Genomic DNA, 27,702 nt, shown 5'->3' on the forward strand with positions numbered 1-27,702 from the left:
AACTGTGAAATTTAATATTTCCTCTCACTCAGAAAAATATTGTGCGTTTCGGATTTTATAGCCACTCTTTGATCATTTACCAACTAAACTGCACGACGGCTCCATTGAATTTAAGAGTGAAGCCTGAGGAAGGAGCACGCATGCTCCGAATACGAAGCACCGCCTGCTGATCTGACCCGGAGTGACGCCGTTCGTGTATACCATTGATCATTGTCCCAGCCATCCGGAAGTGCTGTGCACCAACAGTGTGGCCAGATCGCAGACCAACGTCCAAGCCAATGACGCCGGCCTCCCCCTCTAACCCGGAAGTTAGAGCAGATGAACTGTACTCGATGCCTGTACATACTACACTTTTGTGTGTATTTATAACTCTTTTTTAAAATTAAAAATGTTTATCTACTGCACTTAGAGGGCGCTGTTCTTTGTTCCTTTTTACAGCTCCATTGAATGTCAATACAAAACCCAAGTATTTGTATAAATCGTTTCATTATTGACAAGCAATTCTAGCAAATCATACATTGTCTGTTTAGATCTTGAAGAGAGCAGGAGTTATTTTGATATCGTTAAGTTTAGGTATTGTAGTTGGAACCAACTATTTGTTTTCCACATTCATTTGCATACCAGATAATGATTAACTTGTTAATCTTCTGTCGCACACATATACTGTACATATCCTCAAAACAAACATAAGGATAACCATAGTAAGCTGAAGCTAGTTTACATTAACTGTATACACAATCTTTTCTTTGCTAAGCCGCCCTTGTCCATCCTTAAATTAAAAAACTAGCAATAATTAGACTTTAACATAAGCAATAACAAAAATATTAATAACTCAAAAAGACTACAGCTTTTGAAACCAGAAAAAAAATAATGTTTTATGCAGCTTTCAATTAAACTTTGTACAATGACTATGCATAAAACATACATGAAATAATTAGTGTGGATGGGTCTTAATTTAAAGGATGTTAAACAGCTTGTAGACATCTGGTAGCAAGCTGAAATGGGTCATTTAAAATTTATCTAACTAAATGAAAGAGGTTGGGGGGGGGGGGGAGGCTTTTCCTCCAGGATCGACATGTCACAAGATAACTAAATGGACTTAGTAGACTTGCCTGGGAATCCTTAGCTGTCAGTGGTGAATATGCAAAGGGCCAGCAAATTAAATCAACCTGCCAAACTGTCAATTTCAAGCCTCATGACTGCATGAAAATAGCATCACTGGAAGAAATCAAGCATTGCCTTCTTTTTGGTTTCCTGGCACCTATTCAACTGCTCATACAGTTGTGGCTAATTTTGCATGCAAATTTCAGTCAATAAGCTCAGAACAAGACCTCCCAAGATATTTCAAAGGATCTGACAGCTTTTTTTTGTTCCTGAATACCAAATCAACAGTAGTTGAAATTCAATCTCCATTTGCCTGTGCTTTGCATATGCACAATGTCCCCTCCATAGAGCAGACTTAATGAGAGCCGTACCTGTCTTCGCTCACATCCTCCCAGCCGTCTTTTCTGAAGTTCTCAAACACGCCGCTCATAACCTTGATGGATTGATTAAGAAAAGCTTGGTGACGTCTCAGTGAGATCTTCCTGGCTGCATTCTGTTTAACCTTGGTTGCTGCTTCTTTCCTGCGGCCTTGCTTGTTTGATTCCTGCGAGGAAAGTGGGACTGTGGTCTTTTCCAGTGTACATTGCAAGATATGAATCTGTCTCAGCAAGTCACGATTTTTATTCTTCAGTTTGTTACTGTCTGCCACAAGTCTTTTTAGAGAGGCAACGTCACTGCTCAGTTCACCCTTCTTCTTCTCTAAGGTCTCTTTGGCCTGGTTTACCTCTAAAATTTCCAAATGCATTTTCTGCATTTTTTTCTCCCTGAAATCTGCATCTTTTTGAAGGAACTTGATGGATGTCTTCAGTGAGTTATTTTGTTTTGTTAGCTCATCTTTAGTTTCATTTAGTCTTTTTGTGTCTACTTCTAATGCAATAAGCCTTTTTTCCAAATAGCTTATCTAGTACAAAAAAGATAAAATATAACATTTGCAGTTATAATTTGGCGAAAATGAAAGCATTTTGAAAAAACATGTATATATTTATACAGAACACTGTTATATATTTAACCACTTCCTGGTCAGCCCATTGTAAAGTAAGTTTAAAAAAAAAAAGACACCAGTCCATCCAGTTCAACCTATGGTGTTTGAGTGTTAATAGTACATTGTATACCCCTGTATGTTGTGATCATTAAGATGCCCATCTAACAGTTTTTTTTAAACTAATCAACACTCCCTGCTGATACCACTGCTTGTGAAAGAGAATTCCACATCCTTGCCACTCTGACAGTAAAGAACCCTCTACGCAGTTTAAGGTTAAACCGCTTCTCTTCCAATTTCAGTGAATGGCCGCGTCTTTTTAAAATCTCTATTACTGAAAAAAAAATGTTTTCCCTATGCTAGGGTAACCAGTATAGTATTGTACATTAATATCATATTCCTTCTCAAACATCTCCTCTTGAGAGAGAATACGTTTAATGTTTGTAGTCTTTCGCCATAGCCAAGATCCTCTAGTCCCTTTATTAGCTTTGTTGCCCCTCTCTGGACTCTCTTCAGTTCCAGCACATCCCTCCTGATGACTCGTGCCCAGAACTGAACAGCATACTGAAGATGAGGCCAGACCAGAGTCTTGTAGAGCGGGAACATTAATGTTTTATCTCTGGAGTGAATCCCCTCTTTAATGCATGTCAATATTCTGTCAGCTTTGCTTGCAGCAGCTTGGCATTGTATGCCATTGCTGAACCTATCATCTACTAGGACCCTTAGGTCGTTTTCCTTCCTAGATTTCCCCAGACGCTCTCCCCCTAGTGAGTAACTTGCATTCATATTTTTAGCATCCAAATGCATTACTTTACATTTTTTTAACATTAAAGAGGACTTCCACCCATTTAAAAGTCAGCAGCTACAAAAAGTGTAACTGCTGACTTTTAATAATCAGACACTCACCTGTCCCACAATCCAGCAATGCAGGCGTATGAACCCCAGCTCCTCACCCTCTCCTCTGTGCACAAGCGCCGGCATTCTAACTGTGCCGTGCAATCTTCTAGGAACTGTCACGTGTCCCAGAAGATTGAAGGGAGGGAGGTGATCTTTCTTCCGGCGCCGCAGAGCTAAGGGGGGGGGGGTGTAGTGGGAGCTGGGTGCCTCTAAAAACAGGGTACCCACTCCTCCCACAAAAAATTACATGTCAGGGGGTCACCAACACTTAAAGCGGAAGTTCAATTTTTGGGTGGAAATCCGCTTCAAACCTCATTTGCCATGTAGTTGCCCACCCCTTTATTTTATGTAGGTCTTCTTGTAAGGTTTTCACATCACATCCACTGACTTTATTGCCCTGATTAACTTTGTATAATCCGCAAATATTGAGATTGACCCGTTTATCCCATCTTCTATATTGTTTATGAATAAATTAAGTTGCCTCTCTTATCCCTGGGGACCCCACCATTCCAAGTACTTGCTGTTTATCACCACCCTTTGGACCCAACCCTGTAGCCAGTTTTCAATTCAGGTACTCACCCTATGGTCCATGCCGACAGACCTTAGTTTGCAAGTAAATGTTTGTGGGGAACTGTATCAAATGCCTGAGCAAAATACAGATACACCACATCCACAGGCCTTCCTTTATCTAGATGGCAAGTCACTTCTTCAGAGAACCTTAATAGATAGGTCTGGCAAGAACAATTCTTCATGAATCTGTGCGGATTACCACTAATGGTACTGTTTTTATTACTAAAATCTTGAAAGTGAATCAAAAGCTCATCACAAAGAAACAGGGAGAAATCACAACCTATCAGAGGCCCAATTCCTTCTCAACAATGCTAAAAAAAAGGTCAACTCTTCCTTCACACATACTTTTAAGGTTAGCACAGTAACATGGTCAAAATAAGTCAGCACAGAGACTTTTCAGGCTTTAGCTGGGTTTTTACTTTAACCACTTAGGCTCCAGAAGGTTTTACCCCCTTCATGATCAGACTATATCTTGCTATTCAGCACTTTAACTGGTTATTGTGCTGTCATGCATTGCTGTAAGCTTTCTTTTGATGGTATGTGATCACCACTGGGAATTTTTTTTGTGCTATAAACAAAAAAAGAGCATACATTTTGAAAAAAAAAAACATTTTTTTACGGTTATAAAAAATATCCAATACATTTTTTTTTAATCAAAATGTCTTCATAAATTTAGGCCAAAATGTATTTTGCTACATGTCTTTGGTAAACAAATTTCCAATAAGTGTATATTGATTGGTTTGCATGAAAGCGTCTACAAACTAAAAAAATACAGCGGGTCAAACAAGTATTGAACACGTCACCATTTTTCAATTTAAATATATTTCTAAAGGTGCTATTGACATGACATTTTCACTACATGTTGGCAACAACCCATGGAATCCATACATATAAAGAAACCAAAACAAATACGTTTAGAAAGTAGGTTATGTGTAATAAAAATGCATAACACAGGGAAAAAGTATTGAACACATGAAGAAAGGGAGGTGCAAAAAGGCATGGGAAGACATGACACCAACTGAAATCTATCAGTAATTAGAAAGCAATCCTGCCCCTTGTCTGTTCAATATAATATCAGCTGGTTCGGTCTCAACTGATGGCCTAGAAAATTACCAAGGTGTTACACAAGAAACATCTCATGATGGGTAAAAGCAAAAATCTCTCTCAATACCTTCACAAAAGGTTACAAGACATACTGATGCCATTGGTTAGAGGGATTTCTAAACTTCTGAATGTTCCTAGTGAGCACTGTTGGGGCCATAATCCAGAAGTGAAAAGAACATCATGTCACCATAAACTGGCCATGACCAGATGCTGCTCGTAAGATTTCTGACAGAGGTGACAAGAATTATCTGAAGAATTGTCCAAGAGCCAATGACAACTTGTGGAAAGCTTCAGAAAAACCTGGAAATAGCAGGTAGACTTGTTTTAAAGAAAATGCAATATGGCCTGTATGCACACTCACCACGCAAGACTACATTGCTAAAGAAAAAGCATGTTGAAGCTTGTTTAAAGTTTGCTGCACAACATTTAGACAAGCCTGTGAAATACTGGGAGAATATAATCTGGTCAGATGAGACCGAAATTTAACTCTTTAAATGCCCTAATACACATCATGTTCAGAGGTCAAATGGCACTGCATATCACCCCAAAAACACCATAATAACAGTGAAGTTTGGAGGTGGGAACATCATGGTGTGGGACTGTTTTTCAGCATATGGTACTGGCAAACTTCATTGAAGGAAGGTTGAGTGGAAAAATGTACCAAGACATTATTGATATAAATCTGCTGCCATCTACCAGGATGACGAAGATAAAACAAGGGTGGATATTTTAGCAAGACAATGATCTCAAATACAAAGCCAAGGAAACTTTCAATTGGTTTTAAAGAAAGAGAAAATAAAGCTGCTACACTGGCTCAGCCAATCACCTGACTTGAATCCAATAGAAAATCTATGGAAAGAGCTAAAGATCAGAGTTCATAGAAGAGGCCCACAGAACCTTCAAGATTCGAAGACGGTTTCTGTGGAAGAATGGGCCAAAATCATCCCTGAGCAATGCATGCAATTAGTTTCTCTATACAGGAGGCATATTGAAGCTGGCATTACCAACAAAGGATTTTTGTATGAAGTATTTAATACATTTCATTAGGCAAACATGAGCGCACAGGCAATACCATTTGTGTAATTGAATTTAAGTAAAAAATCTATGCACTTACAAAACATAAGATGGACCTGAGGAAGGAGGCCACGCCCTCTGAAACTTGTTGTCCTGGCAACCACACAACATTCTGTCAGCCCGATTAATTTTGTCTTTCCCTGCTATGTGGTGATGGAGGCGGTTCCAGCTCTGTCTTGGCTGGCCTTCGGAGACAGTGAGTGGCTCGCATGCAGCCTGTCGGCGGCTGCTTGAGGAGTTTGCGAACACAGCCATCCATTCTTTGGACTATCCAGTCACCACAGCGCTCAGATGGGTCCCTATGCAGAGTTCCCCACTGCAGGAATTTGACGCATTTGTTCATCTTATGTTTGTTAGTGCATTGATGTTATATTTCAATTCAATTAAACAAACGGTATTGCACTATGAGCCTGTGCACTAGTTGTTCCCTTATGTTTCTACGGCTATCAGTTCCCTGCTGATTACGGAGCTGAAAAGTGGTGTATGCAGATGGACTTTTCATTCACTCTTTCTCTTGAGGACTATTATTCTTGGTCAGTGTTTTAGGCCTTGTACACACGGTCGAACATGTCCGCTGAAACTGGTCCGTGGACCAGTTTCCGCGGACATGTCCGACCGTGTGTACGGCCTAGCGGACAGGTTTGCAGCGGACAAAAGTTTCTTAGCAAGCTAAGAAACGTGTCCGCTGGAAACATGTCCGTCGGACATGTCCGATGGTTAGTACACCTAATCGGACATGTCCGCTGGTTATGACGTGTAACCAGCATCCCGAAATCCCGCGCATGCGTCAAATTGATTAGCGTGGAAGCATTGCACTTCCGTGTTTGAGAACGTCGGTGTCTTCTACGTCACCGCGTTCTCTGTCCGCGGGGATTTTGGTCTGATGGTGTGTACACACATCAGACCAAAAGCTCCCAGGAGACATGTCCGATGAAAACGGTCCGCGGACCGTTTTCATCGGACATGTCTCCTCGTGTGTATGGGGCCTTACTGTTGTGGACCCATTGGAATATAGCACAAGGACTGTTTGTCTATTAAATAAATTTCAGTTAGCGTTCTCAATACTTTTTCCTGGTGTCATCCCATTTTATTTCACATAACTTAATTTCTGAACTTATTTGTTTTGGTTTCTTTGTATGTATAGATTTCATGGGTTGTTACTGACATGTAGTGGAATTTCACATCAATAGCACCTTTAGGCTGGGTTCACACTATTGCGAAGTGGATGCGGTTTTCCCCTCATCCAATTTGCATAGCAGGAGATTGTGACAGCTCTCTAGGGAGCCGGTTCACACATCTCCAGAGCTGCTCCGGTGTGAGTCCTGGGTCCGGTGCGTCTTTTGGTCCGTTTCAGATCTGAATGCAGCCAAAAATTTGGGCAGAATTTGGACCTAAACTGGTGAATGGAGACACACCAGACCCCCCTCTGTGAGTCGATCCGTGCTGTAGTGTGAACCCAGCCTCAGAAATAGATTTACATAGAAAAATTGTGACGTGTTCAATACTTTTTACCCGTTGTATACTGGGATTTTTTTTTTACTAGTAGTAGTAATGGCGGTAATCAGCGACTTATAGCAGGACAGCAGGAAATCTGACATTATCTGCCACTTTGTGGGAACTAACTGCCACTGACATCTCCAGTGAAACTAATACAGTGATCAGTGCCAATAATATACACTGACACTGTACTAATGACACTGAGTGGAAGGGGGTTAACATCTAGGGCAATAAAAGGGGTAAATGTTTGTATAACAATGTTTACTATGTGTAATGTGTGTTGATTTTACCAAGGGACGTGCTTTGCAGGGAAACAAAAGCCGGCACCTAGCCACTGTCAGAAGAGAGCTTTGTTTTGTTTACATACACAAAGCTCTTTCCTGTGACTTGCTCCAACAAGCGGATTCTGGCCATAAATTATTGGCCAGGAACCCCTGATCGGCATGTGCTGGGGCCATGGACAGCACAGCCGTGATTCTGCAGTCGGCCCGCACTGTAGCGGTAAAACTACAGTGTGTAGACTTTAAATTACATCTCTAATCTTACCACTATCCACCGCAATAAAAATAGGTATTACCAGCACATCCCAATATCATCATAAAAAATTGGTATTTTGACATATTTTCCACTCAATACCAATGTGTATTTAAGGAAACTTATGTTATGACAAAGGACAGGTTTTTCCAAAATGTGTAAGCATTTCATGTCGCAATTGTCAAATTAAAGTAAGTGTTTATGAGGATGTATGGTTGTGCTGGTAATCTGTCTTTATTGAAATTGATATAGTTACAATGCAAGACACAATTTGTGCACTCACTACACCACAGGGATTTCCTATCGATGCAACACATGAGCTGTCTATTTGGATTTCTTTGATGGCATCCACCTCTGTTAGGTGTGAGGCTAAAAAGCTATAAAAGTCATTTATTGAACAAAAATAATGATTTACTGTTGGTGTGCAAAAGACATCATGATAAGCAAGATCTTTCTAACTGCTAAGGTAGGAAAAATGTAGACATTTAGAAAGTTTAATTATAGTGGAAAAATAGCATTCATAAGTCAGACCAGCAGCTATTAGCTCCACATCCTGGCACTGGTAGTTCTTTGTGTGGGGACTGTTGGGCTTTTTCTATATGGATTGTTAGTATTGTTACAATACTTCCTATTAGAAATTCATCTGATATTGGATGATGGGGTCAGGCTTCATTCATAGCATATGTACAGAGCTTTATTCGGTCGTTGGCTGGGAAGTAAAAAGTACAGAGTTAGGCTTATTTTTTTCTTCTTAAAAAAATAAATAAATACACAATTATATTACTGTAGGGATAACTACTGGGGAAGGCAAAGGACAAATGAACTAATTTACTTTGTGTTGAAAATATTTGATGTATGTTAAAACACACTGGGCTAGATTCAGATAGGTTATCGGATCTGATTTACGATCCGCGGGCGCAAGTTTTTGAGGATAGTGCTTAATTCAGAAAGCACTAACCTCAAAACTTGCGGCGGCATATCCTAAATCCCCCGGCGGAATTTAAATTCCGCGGCTAGGGGGCGTCTACAATTTAAATCAGGCGCGTCCCCGCGCCGATCCAACAGCGCATGCGCCGTCCGCAAATTTTCCCAGCGTGCATTGCTCCAAATGACGTTGCTAGGACGTCATTGGTTTCGGCGTGAGCGTAACTTGCGTCCAGCTCTATTCTGAATCGACTTACGCAAACGATGTAAAAATTCAAAACTCGGCGCTGGAACGACGGCCATACTTAACATAGGATACCCCTCACATAGCAGGGGTAACTATACGCCGGAAAAAGCCGAACGCAAGTGACGTAAAAAAAAAAACTACGGGCGGGCGTTCGTTTCTGAATCGGCGGAACTCCTCATTTGCATATTCGTCGCGTACAAAAAATGAAACGCCACCTAGCGGCCGGCCTGGAATTGCAGCCTAAGATCCGACGGTGCAAGTCACTTACACCTGTCGGATCTTAGAGAGATCTATGCGGAACTTGATTCTATGAATCAGGCGCATAGATACGACGGACGGAACGCAGAGATACGACGGCGTATCAGGAGATACGCCGTCGTATCTCTATCTGAATCCGGGCCACTGAAAGGCAGCTAGATTTAAAGTTGTTGTAAAGGGAGAAGGTTTTTTATCTTAATGCATTCTATGCATTAAGATAAAAAGCCTTCCGTGTGCAGCAGCCCCTCTCAGCCCCCTAACACTTACCTGAGCTCCTTCTCAGTATCTCAGCCGTGTGAGATTCTCCCTCCTGATTGTCTGAGACACAGCAGCGACGCCATTGGCTGCTGCTACTGTAAATCAAAGTCAGCTAGCTAATCAGGGGAGAGTGGGGCTCCATGCTGTGGGGGCACTCGACAGGGAGGGAGGGGTCAGGATCACAGAAGAGGGACCCAAGTAGAGGAGGATCCAGGCTGCTCTGTGAAAAACTACTGCAAAAGAGCAGGTAAGCATAACATGTTTGTTAGTTTTATAGGAAAAAAATACGAGACTTTACAATCACTAAATTCAATTATGTCTCAAATTTTTCAATAAAGGCAAACTAATAATTTTGGATCAGATAAATACGATATTTCTTTTAAAAATATTAATTTAATACATGAGAATTTATCAGAACACAACATGTGGGTAGTGTCACAGGAATGAGTCACTGTTCTGAGTTACATAGTTAGTCAGGTTGAAAAAAGACACAAGTCCATCCAGTTCAACCACAAAAAATAAAAAAATAAAATAAAAAAACACAGTAAAATCCTATACACCCAACTCCATACCCACAGTTGAGTTCTTATCTTATTTGTGTACAATAAATGTAACTACAGCTATTGAGATTGAGATTTATACACAAGTCCAACAGGAAAAAAGAAGAAACTTAAAAGGTTACGTAGGGAGACAAATTAGGCACTCCCATAAGAGGAGAGGACTATGACGTGCAAGGAGGAAGGGGCTGCGCTAAGGAATTGAGGGAAATTCAGAGGCACACTGAAAGTAAATTAAAAATCATTTATGAAATTGAAAAACACTGTACGCAAGTATTTAAAATACTAGATTTGTCTTTGTCTCTTGATTTCTCTTTAATACTTCTTGATTTGCTGACAGAGTCTCTTTAACCCCCCTGGCGGTATTCCCGAGTGTGGCTCGGGGTAAGATTTCTGTACCAAAAGCGGTAACCCCAAGCCACACTCGGGATTGCCTCGCAGCAGCCACAGGCAGGTTTTACTTACCTTGTCCCTGGATCCTGCGACGCTGCCGCGCTGTGTGAGCGAGCGGCGTCTCCTCGCTCGATTCATAGTGTCCCTGTGCCGCCGATCTCCGTCCCCTGCGACGTTACGACACACGGGGGTGGAAAACGGCGCCAAATTCAAAAAAGTAAATAAACACAATACATACAGTATACTGTAATCTTACAGATTACAGTACTGTATGTAAAAAATACACACCCCCCTTTGTCCCTAGTGGTCTGCCCAGTGCCCTACATGTACTTTTATATAATAAAAACTGTTCTTTCTGCCTGAAAACTGTAGATTGTCCATAGCAACCAAAAGTGTCCCTTTATGTCAAAAGTGATTTTAGATCAGCTAGAAAACAGCGATAATAAATTAGAATCACTTGCAGAATTGAGCGATAGCGATTTGTGGGGAAATTTGTCATAAAAAAATAAAAGTAATGACAGCGACAATTCTGCAACTGAGCAAATTTCAGTGTTTTTGAGTTGATTACATTATTGAATAATTTTTATTATAATTATATTATTATTTGTTATAATTATTTATTATATTATAATTTATGATTTTGTTTTTCAAACTTTTTCATACCCGAGATGTCTGCTAGACTCTTGTTCGGACAGATTTAAGTGAGTTATTCCTAAGAATTACAGGCCTACAATGTAAAACGCCAAATTTCCTTGCAAAATAATGGTACCGCTTTCAGCACCTAAAATCTGAAATAATCATAACGCCAGGGAGGTTAAGCAAGCCTTTTACAAGCTTAAAGGATAAGTTGACCTTTACAAATTGGGGGATTGTGGGTGTAATGGCAGGCTCCTGCAGACTGTTTGTGTAGACATCTGCCATATCTCCAATAAGGGCAAGGAGCTAATAAATGACAGAAAGCATCAATAAACTACCTAGAGCCCACTGTTACAAGGGTGGGGGGAAAAGAGGGGACAGATGTTGAACATGTTACACCCTAAATATGGGTGTAACATGTAGTATGATCAGAAAGGTGTATGAGTATACCAAGAGCACATGTTGATTTTAGGCTTACAAACATTGCAAAAGAAAAAACAAACATACAATAAAAAATACAGTTTTTGATGTAACAACTAAAGACAATGAGTTGGCAGCCACCATGGAAAACAAGAAGTTCCAAAAAACTACGAGTAAGGGGTTCTTTTGGGACAATTCCAACAGCGTCTGTAGAAAATGGCAGAAAATCAAAGATCTTTGAAATGTGTGTAAATTGTATAAAGTTGCACTGCAAAAAAGAATTAATACAAGTACAGTAAAACCTTGGTTTGAGAGCGTTTTGAAAGACAAGCTAAATTTTTTATACATTTTTGACTTGATATAAAAGTGATGTCTTGATACAAGAGTAGTGTCATGCCACAACTGAGTATACAATAGAAGAGAGTGTAGCAATACAGTTACATTTAATGAAGGTACAACATTTAGAAACTCACGTAGTTGATGATTAAAACAGGCACATTTAAGTATGCAGGCATCCAGGGTAAAGCTGTCCACATAGACCGTCCTCCTCACCGCCATTGATGTCGTCCCTTCCAAGAGTGGTTCAAGCCTCGCTTTCAGATCGCTCTACTGCAGGGTAGTCTTCCCGGTCATGATTGCAGACTGATAGCGGTGAGAGCCGGCAGTGAGAAGGACGGTCTATGTGGATTACTTTACCCCGGATTCCCTGCATACTTAGATGTGCCTCTTTTAATCATCAACCATGTGAGTTGCTAAATATTGTACCTTCATTAAAGGTAATCATATTGCTACACTTATTGGCCCCTCTCTTCTCTTTTATACTCTGTAGCTCCTGCTGGATTTTGCTTCTAATCCCCTTGGGGGGGGGGGGGGTTCCCTTTGTGGATGGACATTTTATGATTACACAACCTATCACATTGCTATATACTTATGAATAAATGGTTGTGGAACGAATTATTTGAGTTTACATTATTTATTATGGGAAAATTTGCTTTGATATACAAGTGCATTGGATTATAAGCATGTTTCCGGAACAAATTGTGCTCACAATCCAAGGCTTTACTGTATCTGTTTTTAAAGTGAAATATGTAGAAAAAGAAATATAAGCATAAGATGCCTTGTCTGTTTTGTTTTTTATTAAGGTTGGGAACAAAGACTGAAAAGTTAGATGTTAAAAAAGAAGCATAATGCCCCTGAAATATATTCTGATATTTCATCTCCCTTGAAACCATGTGACAGCATATTCTTCAAAACTAACAGAATCGTTAGTGCACAGTACTGTCCCCTTAAGCTATTGGTATTTTAAATGTGTATGAATGTTTTCCTTATCTATGTGCATAATGTTCTACACTGCAAGTTAGTCAAGATGATTAAAAGGAAAATGCCTTCTGGGCTTAGACCCGTTCTTAGCAATGTAGCATTTTACATCTGCAGAGATGAAAATTTATACCTGGCAAATAAAATTAGAGTTAGGATATAAAGATGATAACTTAGAACAACCGGGTGACAGTCCAAACTGCAGTACTCAAATAATTCCAATTACTCACTCCACCTTTACATAAATGAAAGTGAGCATTTCCTGTTCAGTATGTTATTATGCTAACATGATGTTTGTCATTCCATAATAACAAGATGACAGCATTCATTACCTGGCCATATGGCATTTGTTAGGAGTACAAGCAATCAAATCATTTGCTCTAAATTGCTGTACTTCTTCCACGACATTATCTGTAAATAAATGGAAGACACTACAGGGGTCTCTAGATATGTAATTACTCCCTGGGTTTAGTGTGAAACAACTCACCATTTTCTTTAAAATTTATTCTGAAAAAAAAAAAGTTCTTAACAACTGAGAAACACTGGAGAAAGATCTACTACTGATAAACGGTATGCCAAAATACATATGGAGTATTGAATGTCCACTGACAGATACAGTAGATCAATAGATAGAACAAAGTGCCTTTGGCAGGGGTCCCCAGCCTCTGGCAACATGTAATTCAGACAGGTCATGTTTCCCGGATTTTCTTCACCTTACCCAGGTGCTTTCAATTAATGCCAATGGATTGGTATTTATGGCTGCTAGAATACCAAAAGATGGCCCGTTGAGGAATACTTGACGACTGATGTAGGAAACCATAGATCTAGGACCATCACTTGTAAAATAAAAATGTAGGACACAATATTGTCTGAACATATTGCTTTTAAAATGAAAACACCACCAACATGCTTCCCACTACCCTCCTCCCAGTCAACCCATTCAATTTATTATGCCTAAAAGTGGGATAATCTGTCATGGTTAACATGGCTTAATGTACCATAGATGCAATTTCATTTTACCCATCCCCAAAAAATCCCCCAAGAATGGAAGCTGACAAAGGTGTGCAAATCCACACCTATTTGTCACATGTCTGTATCTGACAATCTCTGTGTTCATCCAACATGGTCTGCATCAATGAGTAGTTTAAAAAAGTCTGTATATTGCAAAACATAATGCAACAACCTTCTGCAATAGTTTACATGGATATTAAAAGATAACTATGGCTAGCCATACACGTTTCATTTTCTGGATTGAGGAATCTGCCCTGCTGGCTATTGTATTTGAACAGCCTAGCCTAGGTACCCGAGGATATCAGAATACCTGACAGGATGCAGTGATTGTTTGGCCAAAAATTCATGAGCCAACTCCCTTGATTTTTCAGTTGACTTTTTCTGAGCCACATGGTGTCGACAAGGCTGTCTATGGCTCAAATTTTGACTGTGGAATTGGACAAAATTCAACCAGTGTATGGCCAGGTTTACATTTGTAAAAAAATATCTACCTATTGTCTTGTAATATAGAAGATATTCACACTGGATGATGACGTAGATGGCGCATGTGCTCTGAAAGTCCAGCATACTGCGCTGGATCTTCAGAGCTCTGTGTCGCAGCCGAGGGCTCCCACATGCATGCGTCATGAGTGACGTCACTGCGGCCCCAGCCACTTATACAGCTGGAGCCTACGAACGGGAAGACCGGGGCAAGATGGAAGCCCAATCAGCATAGACAGCGCATCACTGGAGTGCTTCGTTTTAAGGCATTTCATAATTTGCTAGTATGCGATGCATACTAGCACATTATGCAATTGCTTGCTTTTTTTAAAGAATGTGGTTTACTAACGCGTGTGAAGGAAGAAATTTTAATTGTATCTGAGCTCAGAAGCCCATAATATAGGGATGCTATTTATTTTAGAGTCTCCAATGGCAGAGAAAGAAGCTGGATCAGACTTTATAAAATTGAAAACCCTATACATCTAGATAGATAGATAGATAGATAGATAGATAGATAGATAGATAGATAGATAGATAGATAGATAGATAGATAGATAGATAGATAGATAGATAGATAGATAGATAGATAGATAGATAGATAGATAGATAGATAGATAGATATGTTGGTCTCCCTTCCACACCATTTACAGGTAAAATTAAATATAGAAAATACAGAAACATTTAAAAAAAAAAAAAAAATGATAAGCTCACCTTTAGCAGCATGTTACACATTAAAACCATATTTAGGTTGTAAGGTATAACATGCACCAGCAGCCCCACTCCCTCCACGCCCCCGTGACAGCGTCGGGGGTTCCTCTCCCTGCAGTCTCTTCTCAAAAACAGTGCAGCTCACACAGCAGCGACATTCATTCACAGCAATCTGTAAATGAATGAACTACAAGTGCTGTCTTCCACCATGGCAGATGGCTTATAGTTCATGGATTATTCCTGCTCTTTAGTAACTGAAGGTATGGGTAGACAGCTGTCCTGAGAGTCTGCAGGAGCCTAAAATTGCACTTGTGCTCTCCTGATCATAGGTGCAATGATCTGCAGGCTCCTGCAGGAAAGAAAATAAATGCCCTTTTTTTTTCTGCAGAAAAAAGTTAATTTATTAGATGAACTTAGCCTTTTTTTTGCAAAACAATTAAATCAGGGAAAGCAAAACAAGGAAACCCTTTAAGTTTATGCAAGATAAAAGTACCTTCTGCAATGTGTACTGTACAGTATCTCCTGTATTTTTCTTTGGAGTGCTGCTCCTGACATTTTCTTCTTTGCCAAGACTAAAGAGCAACTCTGAAACAAAAATAAAAAGTAACAAAAATGACATATGTAGAAATATAAAAAGTCACTTCACACAGAAGCCACAATGACAAGTTTGTTATGTCATCACAAAAACAATGAGAACCCTACCTATTCTGAATAAATTGATCTATTTTCTTGTCAAGTTTTTGGACAGTCTCTAAGCACTGACCTTTTTCAAAGTCTAGTGTCATACAATTACAAAGCCTTTGGAACATCATAGTTATTTCCTTTTTTTGTTATACAGTACGAACTTTACAAAGGTACAATGCATCTACAGGTTAAAGATACTGTACTTTTATTCCTGTTTTCATTCTTTTATAGACTGCACCGTCTTTTGCCTTGAAAGCAAAATTCATTGCCTTTTTATCTATAGTCTCAGACAGTTTTATTCTCTGGGTCTTGTCCCCCTGCTAGGAGGATCAGAGTGATTGGTGAACAAAGCAAATCGTAACAGAATTAGGATGGAGTAAAACTTTAAACCTCTTTTTTCTACACATTCAGCAGACGTTTATTTCACTTTGTAGGATAAAGCACATCGATTAAGAAATGTGTAACGTGAACTGTTTGGGTCAAAGCCTGTCCATCAACCAGCTTTGCCATTTAAGAAGTGAATGAAACTACAAGGCATAAATGTATCACAATTACTGGTAAAAACCGTAACTGGAAAGAATGTCACATTGTAGTAAACACAAAGATACAAATACAGACTTATGACAATATTAACAGCCTTAAACATTGCATAGACAACACAACAGGTTTTGTATCTTCTAACAAGGCCAAGAATAAAACTGGTCAGTACAAAAACGTAACCTTTTTTTTTTTTCTATTAAGGTAGTACAATGAACAAGGATGATTTGAAGAAGCTAGTAACCCACAGGAGCCATTCAGATATCACTTACTATAGCCAGATTAATGCAATTCCAGTTAGCTGTTGTGAGTTACTGCACTTTCCATGTTGCTATCTCAACTGCTAATGCTAAACACATGGAAAAAATAAATAAAAAGTAAGTACACCCCAAGCAAATTGATGGCCTTTTCAAAATATGTGAATAGGAAAGCATTGGATCTTGATTCAAATACTGCTGGTAGATAAAAGGTGATAATCTTGAACACATTTTCTAAATTAACAAATATTTCTTTGTAGTACAGCATACATTAGGGACACAGTAATTAAGTGGATGTAAACCCAACTCATGAAATTTGAGCTAGGCACAGTGTTTTCTTATCTCTCTTCAAAGCACTGAGTCCTATAGCTTTGTCCTGCTCCGTTCCTCTGTTATCAGCCTGATAACCTTTGACAAGCTCTCCAAGATGGGAGATAGAAGTGTGTATAGAGGGAGATTGCTATAAATAGATTAGCAAACTGCTGAACTATACACAGGAAACCTCTGCATGTGTGGGGAGGGGGGTGTGCCTTTCCTCCAATCAGCCATCTTATAGTGTCTAGCACAAATCCCCACAAATCCCCTCCTACAGGGGAACATGGAAATGAAAATTTTAACAGGACGTGCACTTTCTAAACAGGTGAAGACAGCAGATATAGATGTAAAACTTATTTAGGGAGATTTGTTTTATCTCTGTGTATCATCGGAGGCAGTTCACTTTACTGCATATATGGAGGGTTTTCATCCACTTTAAGTATTCAGGAACATTGATTTATGCTGCTGCCTTAAGAAGATTGAACATGGGCAAACAAAGCTAAAAAGGACATCCTAGTATAGCACCTCCAACTTCCAGCATGCCACAGTTTTTATAGAAAGTAATAGTAGAAATGGACCATAGGACCAAAGGGGAGGGACCTCCATGCCTTAACTCTTTTAGTGGGGGGTCTAGACACCCTCCTAGGTGCTACAGCAAGCCGGCTTGTTGACTCACAGCTTTTAGACAGAAGCAATCTGGTGGCTATATATGTTTACGGACCCCCTAAACAGGAGTCTCCACCACCAGGACAACAATATCCCACCTGCAGGCCCTGGACCTAAATGGTGTGTCCCAGCTTGCTCCCTTAGCTTGTAAAAACTCTAAAGCAATGAGGATTTTGTCACTTCCATATAGTGATGATCTGATTCATTATTTCATATAGTTACATAGTTAGTCTAATTGAAAAAAGACACAAGTCCATCTAGTTCAACCAATAAAAAGGTAAAACAAAATATACAATCCTATATACACAATCCTATACCTACAGTTGATCAAGAGAAAGGCACAAAAAAAAAAAAAAAAAAACCAGCAAAGCATGATCCAATTTACTTGAGCAGGAAAAAAAATCCTTCTTGGATATTCCCTGGATCAACTTTACCTATACATTTTAGTATCCAGTTATATTATAAACATTTAAAGCAGATGTTCACCCTAAATATACACTTTAGCTCATCCAGATCAGTGCAGTATATACATAAACATTTGGCTATAAAAAAAATGTTATTGTGTTTAAATAATGTGAATCTGGAGAATTTGCAGACACTTCCTGGCAACCCTCCCACGGGAGTGGGTGTGTCTTTTCTCTTCCCCAGGGCCCCAGTGTTTGCTGGGAGTTTTTCACAATGTCTCCTGGGAGCACAGTGTCATACATCCCAGGAGACAATTCACAACGCCGACCATCGTAATCTCGCAGGATTTTACTCGTCACGTGACTCATCAAGCAGGTCACGTGACGAGCATTCACCGCTTCCCGGGAAGTATTTGCTTGTGGGCTTCACAATGCCCACAAGCAAAATGGCAAATTCCAGCAGCGATTTTTAGAAGTTTACATTTTCGGCCAATTTAGACTGGGGATGATTATAAACCTCAAACACGCGAGTACCAAGTTGCTAAACATAAAAACAATCAATGCACTGATCAAAAAAATAAAATAAACAGCATACTGCGGAACCTCCACTTTAAGAAAGAATCCAGGCCTTTTTTAAAGCAATCTATTGAGCTGAACAGAACCAGCTCCAGAGGGAATCTATTCCATATTTTTTATAAGCGCTTACTGTGAAGACTCCTTTCCGTATTTGGAGATTCAATCTCTTTTCCTCCAGATGTAAAGAGTGCCCCCTTGTCCACTGTGATGACCTTAAAGTGAATAACTTAACACCAAAATTCCAGTTTCTGCTGTCACTTTTCCTGGCAGCTGTGGCCAGGGAAAATGCTAAACGGAGTGCGACCTGTGCTCCATCAGCTTCAGTGGAGTGCTGGGGAAATATCAGGGATCCAATATCCCCTGCTGTCTCATTTAAGAGGACATTTCAATATAGATATGCTAATACATAGGGGGCTATTGGTCCCCTATGCAATAGTAATAAAAAAATAAAACATTAAAAAGGTACACTCAAGCAATTAAAACTCCCTCCAAAAAAGTTTGAACCACCCCACTTACACAAACATGTAACTACACATTTGTAGCCCTGGGAAATAACACTCTGAACGCACAGGTGTGAGATGTGTTAAGACCAGAAAGTGGTGAAGACTAAAGCTTCATGTACACGGGACGTTGTTCAACCTTCTCCTGAACGATTTAACTTGACAGCTAGAAAACAATGTCTTAAAATGGCTGCTTAGTCGCATTTAACCGCGTTTGCGTTTAGAAGCGTTTTTAAAAAATATATATATAAGATAAAAGTCCATGCAGCAAAAGCCTATGGGCATAACAAAAAAAGGAAGATAAACAAGAGTCCCAAAAGTAATAAAAGTGCTGGTGTAGATGCCAAAATACAACGTGAAGGAAAGATGAGTTTCCAGTGTTCTCTTCAGAGTAAGTGAGGATGTCCCCTTACCTTACTGCTGTAAGGTAACAGCATATAGACCCAAACGCACTTTCTGATCTTACCTGCATAGAATGTTATCCAGATGGACTGCAATCAAAGAGACAGGTCCCTCTCGGTAGTCACGTCCAAGGAGTGACAATGACTCGCACCCAGAGAGATAAAGTACCAATAGTGCAGTATCGTTTTAAAAGGTTTATTTAACAGAAATAATACATAAGGGTACTCACATAGCGGTGATAAAATCAGGCATGTAAAAAGGAAAGTGTGTTCGCCAACGTCACCTCCGGTACCCTCTTGGTGGACTCTTTGTTACACTCATACGCGTATTCGTCACTTCTCGTGACTTCTTCAGGCCTGAAGAAGTCACGAGAAGTGACAATACACTGTCGGAGGCATCCTTTTTCTTTCTCTTCCCCCTCCATCATTGTGGCACGTTCTGAGGTTTTATTATCCCCTATGGACCATAAACCAGCAAAGCTGCACCAACTGGAGACAGTATTGCACATAGAGTTGGAAAAGGAGGAGGAGAGAATGGAAGCCCGTGGTTGACATATTAGAGATCTGTACAAGCCTATTACCATCTCATTGAGGTCAGAGTTCCAGATCATCTACTATAGCGCACCATCCTTTATGTGCCACTATTGGCCATTTGAAGATTCACACCCATACATTATATGTAGACTTTCTTTATATATTATCACCACTGTTTAGTGTTTTATTTTTATTCTAAACATATATATAATTTTTTTGTCACTTGCCACTCACTTCAGGCACCGTTTTTCAGGTTATTGTTCATTATTTAGTGATCATTTATCTTTCTTAACCATTTCCACTGGTTATCTCTGTTTGACAACACTGTTATGTTTGGATTTTTGTGTTTTTATGGTTGATGTATTTTTCTTGAGCGCGTTATCACCTTTTCAAAGAATTGATATTATGTTATTGGAACAAATCCTATATACTTTACAATGTTTTCCCATGCCCTATATTACAAAAAATATTGGTACGTCTGCCTTTACACACACATAAACTTTAATGGCATCCCAGACTTGGGCCCAGATTCTCAAAAAAACGCCTATCTTTAGGCGGGCGTAGCGTATCTCAGATACACTACGCCGCCGTAACTTAGAACGGCAGGTCCCGTATTCAGAAACATCTTCCGCTCTATGTTACGGCGGCGTAGTGTATCTGATACGGCGTAAGTCTGCCTAATTCAAACTAGGCTGGTAGGGGGCGTGTTGTATGTAAATGTTTTGTGACCCCCCACGTAAATGACGCTTTTATCGAACGGCGCATGCGCGTGCATGCTCAGTATCACGTCGAATTTTCAAATTAAATTACGCCCGCTCAATGCCTAGTCGACGTGAACGTAACTTACGTCCAGCCCCATTCACAGACGACTTACGCAAACGACGTAAAACACGACGCTGTTCCGACGTCCATACCTAACATGACTTACCCCTGCTTTATGAGGGGTAACTTTACGCCGGCGTATGTCTTACGTAAACAACGTATCTTGATACGCCGGGCGAACGTACGTTCGTGAATCGGCGTATCTAGCTCATTAGCATATTTGACACGGAAATCTACGGAAGCGCAACCTAGCGGCCAGCGTAAATATATGCACCCTAAGATACGACGGTGTAAGAAACGTACACCGCTCGTATCTTAGCCGAATTTATGCGTAACAGATTCCAAGAATCAGCCGCATAGATACGATGGCTCTCATTCGGACTTACGACGGCGTACATGGCGCTACGCCGTCGTAAGTCCTTTGAGAATCTTGGCCTTAGTTTGTAGGGTTCAATATTGAGTTGGCCCACCCTTTGCAGCAATAAAAGCTTCAACTCTTCTGGGAAGGCTGTCCACAAGGTTTAGGAGTCTGTCTATTGGAAGGTTTGTCCATTCTTCCAGAAGCGCATTTGTAAGGTCAGGCACTAATGTGGACAAAAAGACCTGGCTCGCAGTCTACGCTCTAAGGTTTAGGAGTACGTGTAAAGGCAGGCGTCCCAATTCTTTTGGCAATATAGTGTATATGAGGTTACGTGGACTACCCATCGTCTAATGCTTTTATCTTGAATTGTATGTACTGTATCTACTATTTTATAATATTTGTTGGCCCAGCGCCTGCAGACCCTTTACTGACTATTTATCTGTCTAAAGTGTAGTCAATATGTTTCAGATATTCTGGATATTCTCTTGCACTTCTAATGTATTATTTTTGCATGTATTTGTATTCATGTTGTCGATGTACTTTCTCTTATGTACATTGTCATGATATTTTGTACTGCTCATTTATATTTTTCAATAAACAAACAGTTTGTAAAAACAACAACCAAAAAAAAATAACAAAATCACTCTAAGGCCGCGTACACACGATAGGATCGCCAGAGGAGAACGGTCTGAAGGACCGTTTTCATCAGTCCAAACCGACCGTGTGTAGGCCCCATAGGTTCTTTAACCTTCGGTCAAAAAAATGAGAACTTGCTTTAAAATTGAACCGATGGACACCTAACCGATCGTAAGTATGTAAAAGCATCGGTTAAAAACCTGCGCATGCTCAGAATCAAGTCGACACGTGCTTGGAAGCATTGAACTTAGTTTTTTTCAGCACAATGTTGTGTTTTACGTCACCGCGTTCTGACACGATCGTTTTTTTAACCGATGCTGTGTAGGCGCGACGGACCACCAGTCAGGTTCATCGGTTAACCGATGACAACGGTCCTTCGGACCGGTCTCATCGGATGAACCAATCGTGTGTACAAGGCCTAAGACTCCTACAAGGACCTGCCTGATTGCATACATATTGAAACTCTTAAGGTTTGATCTCATATTATATTGTTTTGGTAAATCTGAAGACAAAAATCTGCAGAAAATCTAATAGTGTGTATGGAGTCTTACTCCTACATATGGATCACAATTCGAAATTTCCTAAGCGTCCTTTCTCTTCACATATTGGAGGCTGGACAATCTATTTGTAAGAAGTTTTCTAAGGCAAATGACTTCTAGCAGATCCTCCATTTTGGTATACCTCTTCATCTGTGTGAAATTCCTTACAGGATGCTGTATAAGACACAGCCTTTTCCAACATGGTCTACAAACAGTATGACTGCTTGCACTTTGCTTTGCATTAAAAGTTCTTCAGCAGCAAGTGCCCCCTTTCTTCCAATTTTTACCGACTATTTTTGCCTATCCTTGAATATTTAAGCTTAGGTGGCTACCAAGAAAATATGCAATGTTTAATTTTATGCACAGCTTATTACAGGGCAATTTTTACTAAGATCTAGCAGCCAGCTGAAAAAAATGTGTGCCAGCAAAATACAACTGGCTGCCACAGAAATAATTTTTTTCCCTATGCAATTTAACCTCTTGCCGACCGCGCTATAGCAAAAATACTGCTACAGCGCGGTCGAGTTATTGTGACAGGACGTCCTCGTGCACTTCCGCGTTTGCGCGTCCCCTGGGGCGCGCTCGCAGAAGTGTCCGTGCTCGCCGGGTCTAGAAGACCCGGCGCATCACGGATCACGGTAAATTGCCGCGAATCGCGCCTGTTTACTACGTGATCGCTCCGTCAAATGACGGAGCGATCACTTGTAAACAAACCGGCGTCATTTGATGACGCCGATTCCTCCCTCTCCTCTCTGTACCGTTCGGTACAGTGCGAGAGGAGAGGAGAGGAGGGGGGGAGCGCGGGGTGTCAGCAGTTCTGTGGCTGGATCTGTGACAACTGCAGTCACAGATCCAGCCATCCCTCCCAGCTCAGCAATACTCTGCCATACCCCATACTCTGCAATACCCCATACTCTGCAATACCCCATACTCTGCATACTCTGCCATACCCCATATTCTGCCATACTCTGCATACTCTGCCATACCCCATACTCTGCCATACTCTGCATACTCTGCCATACCCCATACTCTGCATACTCTGCCATACCCCATACTCTGCAATACCCCATACTCTGCCATACTCTGCCATACCCCATACTCTGCCATACTCTGCATACTCTGCAATACCCCGATACTCTGCCATACCCCGATACTCTGCCATACCCCGATACTCTGCCATACTCTGCATACTCTGCCATACCCCATACTCTGCCATACCCCATACTCTGCCATACCCCATACTCTGCCATACCCCGATACTCTGCCATACCCCGATACTCTGCCATACCCCGATACTCTGCCATACCCCGATACTCTGCCATACCCCGATACTCTGCCATACCCCGATACTCTGCCATACCCCGATACTCTGCCATACCCCGATACTCTGCCATACCCCGATACTCTGCAATACCCCATACTCTGCAATACCCCATACTCTGCAATACCCCATACTCTGCAATACCTCGATACTCTGCAATACCCCGATACTCTGCAATACCCTGCGCAATACTCTGCAATACCCTGCGCAATACTCTGCAATACCCCAATACCCTGCGCGATACTCTGCAATACCCAAATACTCTGCAATACCCCCAATACTCCGCAATACCCCAATACTCTGCAATACCCCCAATACCCCAATACTCTGCAATACCCAAATACTCCGCAATACCCCAATACTCTGCAATACCCCCAATACTCTGCAATACCCAAATACTCCGCAATTCCCCAATACTCCGCATATATAATGTTTTGGGGTTCTATGTAGTTTTCTAGCAAATAAATTGTGATTTTTCCATGTAGGAGAGAAATGTCAGAATTGGCCTGGGTGTTCCAGAACGCCTGATGGCGCTCCCTGCATGTTGGGCCTCTGTATGTGGCCACGCCGTGTAAAAGTTGCACACATGGGGTATCGCCATACTCGGGAGGAATAGCAGAATGTGTTTTGGGGTGTCATTTGTGGTATGCATATGCTGTGTGTGAGAAATAACCTGCGAATATGACAGAAACAAGTTTGTTTTTTGTTTTTTTACAGAATTTTCGGTCGTTTTTCTTTTATAGCGCAAAAAATAAAAAACCCAGAGGTGATCAAATACCACCAAAAGAAAGCTCTATTTGTGTGAAAAAAAGGACAAAAATTTCAAATGGGTACAATGTTGTATGACGGAGTAATTGTCATTCAAATTGTGAGAGCACCGAAAGCTGAAAATTGGTCTGGTCAGGAAGGGGGTTTAAGTGCCCAGTGGTCAAGAGGTTAACTGACAAATTTACACATATTTAAAACCACTTGCTATAGTGTGTGTGTGTGTGTGTGTGTGTGTGTGTGTGTGTGTGCAAATATATCAGTAAAACAGATCCCAACAAACCCTGGGTGCCATAGTCTTGTTTTTAGACATTTAAACACACTTTACATATGCACACCACTTATGCATACTGTGACACATGCATGCTTCAGATCCATAGGCTCTCCCCCATAGATATGTAACTTATGTATAATATCCCCTTTGTGAACACATGCGTATCTGATGCATAATATCCACACATGCTAACAGATGCATAGTATTTCCTGCATGCACACATGTAATTGATACATAGTATACCCTATGTAAACACATTTAACTTCTGCATTGGGTCTCCTGTGCGCACACACATGAAATTGATGCATAGTGTCCCCTGTGTGCAACGCATAGTAACAACTTCCTTGTGTTCACTCACCCATACAAAGACCTAAGTTGCACATTTTTATAACCATGCATCTCACAGATCCATATTCACAAACAGACCCACTAGTCCTGCTGGCACACACAGATACACACTATGGCTGCTAGCATACACATACAAATGCGGTGTTGATCATCAATTATTTTTAATGTCGCACATTGGTGCGACAGATGAAATTGCAGACTACAAAAGACTTCAATGACCAGGTCACCAGACAGCATTTTTTACTCCTCATGGGAACCAGGATTTATCCTGCCTTGGTTTAATATATTAATCACTTACATTTAGTTTAACTATTTTACTATAGAGAAGTTGGCTGATGAACAGGCAAACTATTTCACTTTCTAACACAACATTTGTGTCCTACAGTAGGCCTAAAAAATATATATTTTTTTCATATATTATGGAGACATGCTATAAGTATAAAAGTCATGAAATACTTACCTCCATGTAGTACAAAGATGATGTTGTGGTGCTTGATGATCCGCACTCCGGTCGTTGCTCTTAAACAATAGACGTATTTATCGACAAGCCACAGTAGACAAACGCAATAGGAAAGGGTTGATGCGTTTCAGCCTATAAGTTGGTTATGACTAAGGCCTTATAGGCTGAAACGCGTCAACATTTCCTATTGCGTTTGTCTACTGTGGCTTGTCAATAAATACGTCTATTGTTTAAGAGCAACGACCGGAGTGCGGATCATCTTTTCCTCATTATTCTACGCAGCCAGCGACTGTGGATCTAGCACCCGGGAGCTCTGCTTTCCATGTGATGTATGGGTAGTAGCATGGAATTTTTTGTTTATGTTGTGGTGCTTGGGTTCTGTTCATGTACACTGGAGTGGAAATTCTAAGTCATGCACTGGGATGCTGATGCCAATACATTATTTAAGTGAATGAAAACCCTGATTATGTCAGCATCCATAATGCTGATTTTCTATAAAAGCCCCATGGTGCTCAAGATTCAGGTCACATGACCCAAAGCTAGTATGTTGTGTCATGTGACCTTTAACTTGGGGACCCACTTTGTACAGCTCTGAGATAGGAATCATTTCCTAGCCTGCCTCCCTATTGTCCAGGTAGTAAATAAAAGTGCACCCAAATAAAATATTTGGGTTACAAATTACTGTAAAACAGCAGTGCAGACCAACAAAAAAAGCAAAACCATCAAACAGTCCATTTGGCCTGCTATTTATGAATGAAACCTTTTGAGGAATAAGATTCAATGTTTAGACCATAATACGGTTAGGGTGTTCTTATTATATGTCTATATATTATGCTATTGAAAAATTTCCCTATGAATTGTTCATTATTTGGCTTATAAGAATTTGAAAACCTATTCGGTCACATACGCATAATTATTTAGGCTACTTTTGAAAAACGTATTTATTATTATTCATGTTCCTCTAGTAATCTCAAATAATTTAAACCTTCATATTAGCCATTCATGGCCCCAAGGAGCACATCGCCTTTATCAGTCTTGAGCTTATATACCATGTGAAAATCAAATTATCTGCTGAAGAACAGAGTAACTAAACTTATTAACCTCAGAAATAACTATTACAAGAATATATTATCTGCCCATCCTGGGTTTGCCCTTGTTAGCCCAAGGTTTTTTTTTTTTTTTTGGTGAATCCCATATCTACTTGAAAAACAGTAAACCCAAGTGTTCACAAGAATAGTATGCTGGAGGACAGGTTCAAAAGTTCAACCATTAACATTACCATTGGACTCTATAGCCTTGTGATCAAGGACCACATGCATACTTTTTATACATTTGCTTTTAAACACAGTAAATGCTGAGGAAAAATACAGCAAGAAACATACCGTGTCTGCGCACACTATAAGTAGAACTACCACTTAAAAATCAAAGCTGACCGCTTCCGGAAGCCTCAATGTCTAGCATTTGTGATATATGCCTACTTCCTGCAGTCTCCATTAGCTACAAGAAGGTACTTGGCTTTAGGTTTGGCAAAGCGAAATATTCAACAACCCGTCATGTAAGATTTCCTTCAACCATAAAAAAATATACTGGTGCTCCTAACCACCTCAACGGCTTTTAAATTGTTAACACTAAAGTTCCATGCAGCGCAGAATACTTCCTGGCACCAACATTTATATTTCAGTCCACGTTGTGTGATTCAGATTTTTTCAATTTTGTTCAATATTTAATTTTTCCTTTTGATTTTAATAAACAGTTTTATCCTCAGATGGTGGCACCCTCTTCTGTTTGCTTTTTATATATTCACTAGAGGAACTCAGGACCTATATAGATGGGAGAACCGCAGCCATCTGAAGCATTATTTTTTAACTATTTATCGGCCCAACCCCATGTATTTCTGTGGGTGACAGACAGCACCATAGCCAATAATACTTTTCTGACCAGCATATAACCCTCCCTACTACCTGCATCATGCCTCAGGTTAGTAGAAAACCAGTACCAAGAGCATGATTATAAACACAGAGGGTTGTGAACCGTGTCCCCTCAAATGATTTCCAGACAAGGCTTTTACAGTACGTAAAGTAATCTTATTTTCTTTATTGTCCATTGAAGGATAAAGTTTTAAACCTTCCAGATAGTCAAATGTCAAAATGAAGGGAGGGAAACACAGCCAAAAACAACTGACAGGCCTGACAAGAACTGGGTCCAAGGCAGAATCTGCCAAAGAGAACATGGCCCTATAGAGGGCTTCCAGTCTTTTATCAGTGGGATCCTTAAAGGAAGGGACATCCTCCACAGGAACAGTAAGTGTCTTCTTAGGGCAGGAGATGGTTTGGT

General features: G+C 40.4%; 1 protein-coding gene across 3 annotated transcripts in view; it reads right to left on the reverse strand.

The window, feature by feature from the left end:
• Positions 1 to 27,702, reverse strand: part of CNTLN (centlein) — a 424,230-nt gene that overhangs the window by 143,634 nt on the left and 252,894 nt on the right. For all 3 annotated transcript variants that reach the window (XM_040360158.1, XM_040360150.1, XM_040360168.1), the window contains 2 exons: positions 15,462 to 15,553; positions 1,476 to 2,005 (listed from right to left, as the gene is read on the reverse strand). In XM_040360158.1, coding sequence (XP_040216092.1) covers positions 1,476 to 2,005; positions 15,462 to 15,553 — 622 coding nt within the window. The remainder of the gene's footprint in view (positions 1 to 1,475; positions 2,006 to 15,461; positions 15,554 to 27,702) is intronic.

This window comes from Rana temporaria, chromosome 1 (genome assembly GCF_905171775.1).
Source record: "Rana temporaria chromosome 1, aRanTem1.1, whole genome shotgun sequence".
Taxonomy (NCBI): domain Eukaryota; kingdom Metazoa; phylum Chordata; class Amphibia; order Anura; family Ranidae; genus Rana; species Rana temporaria.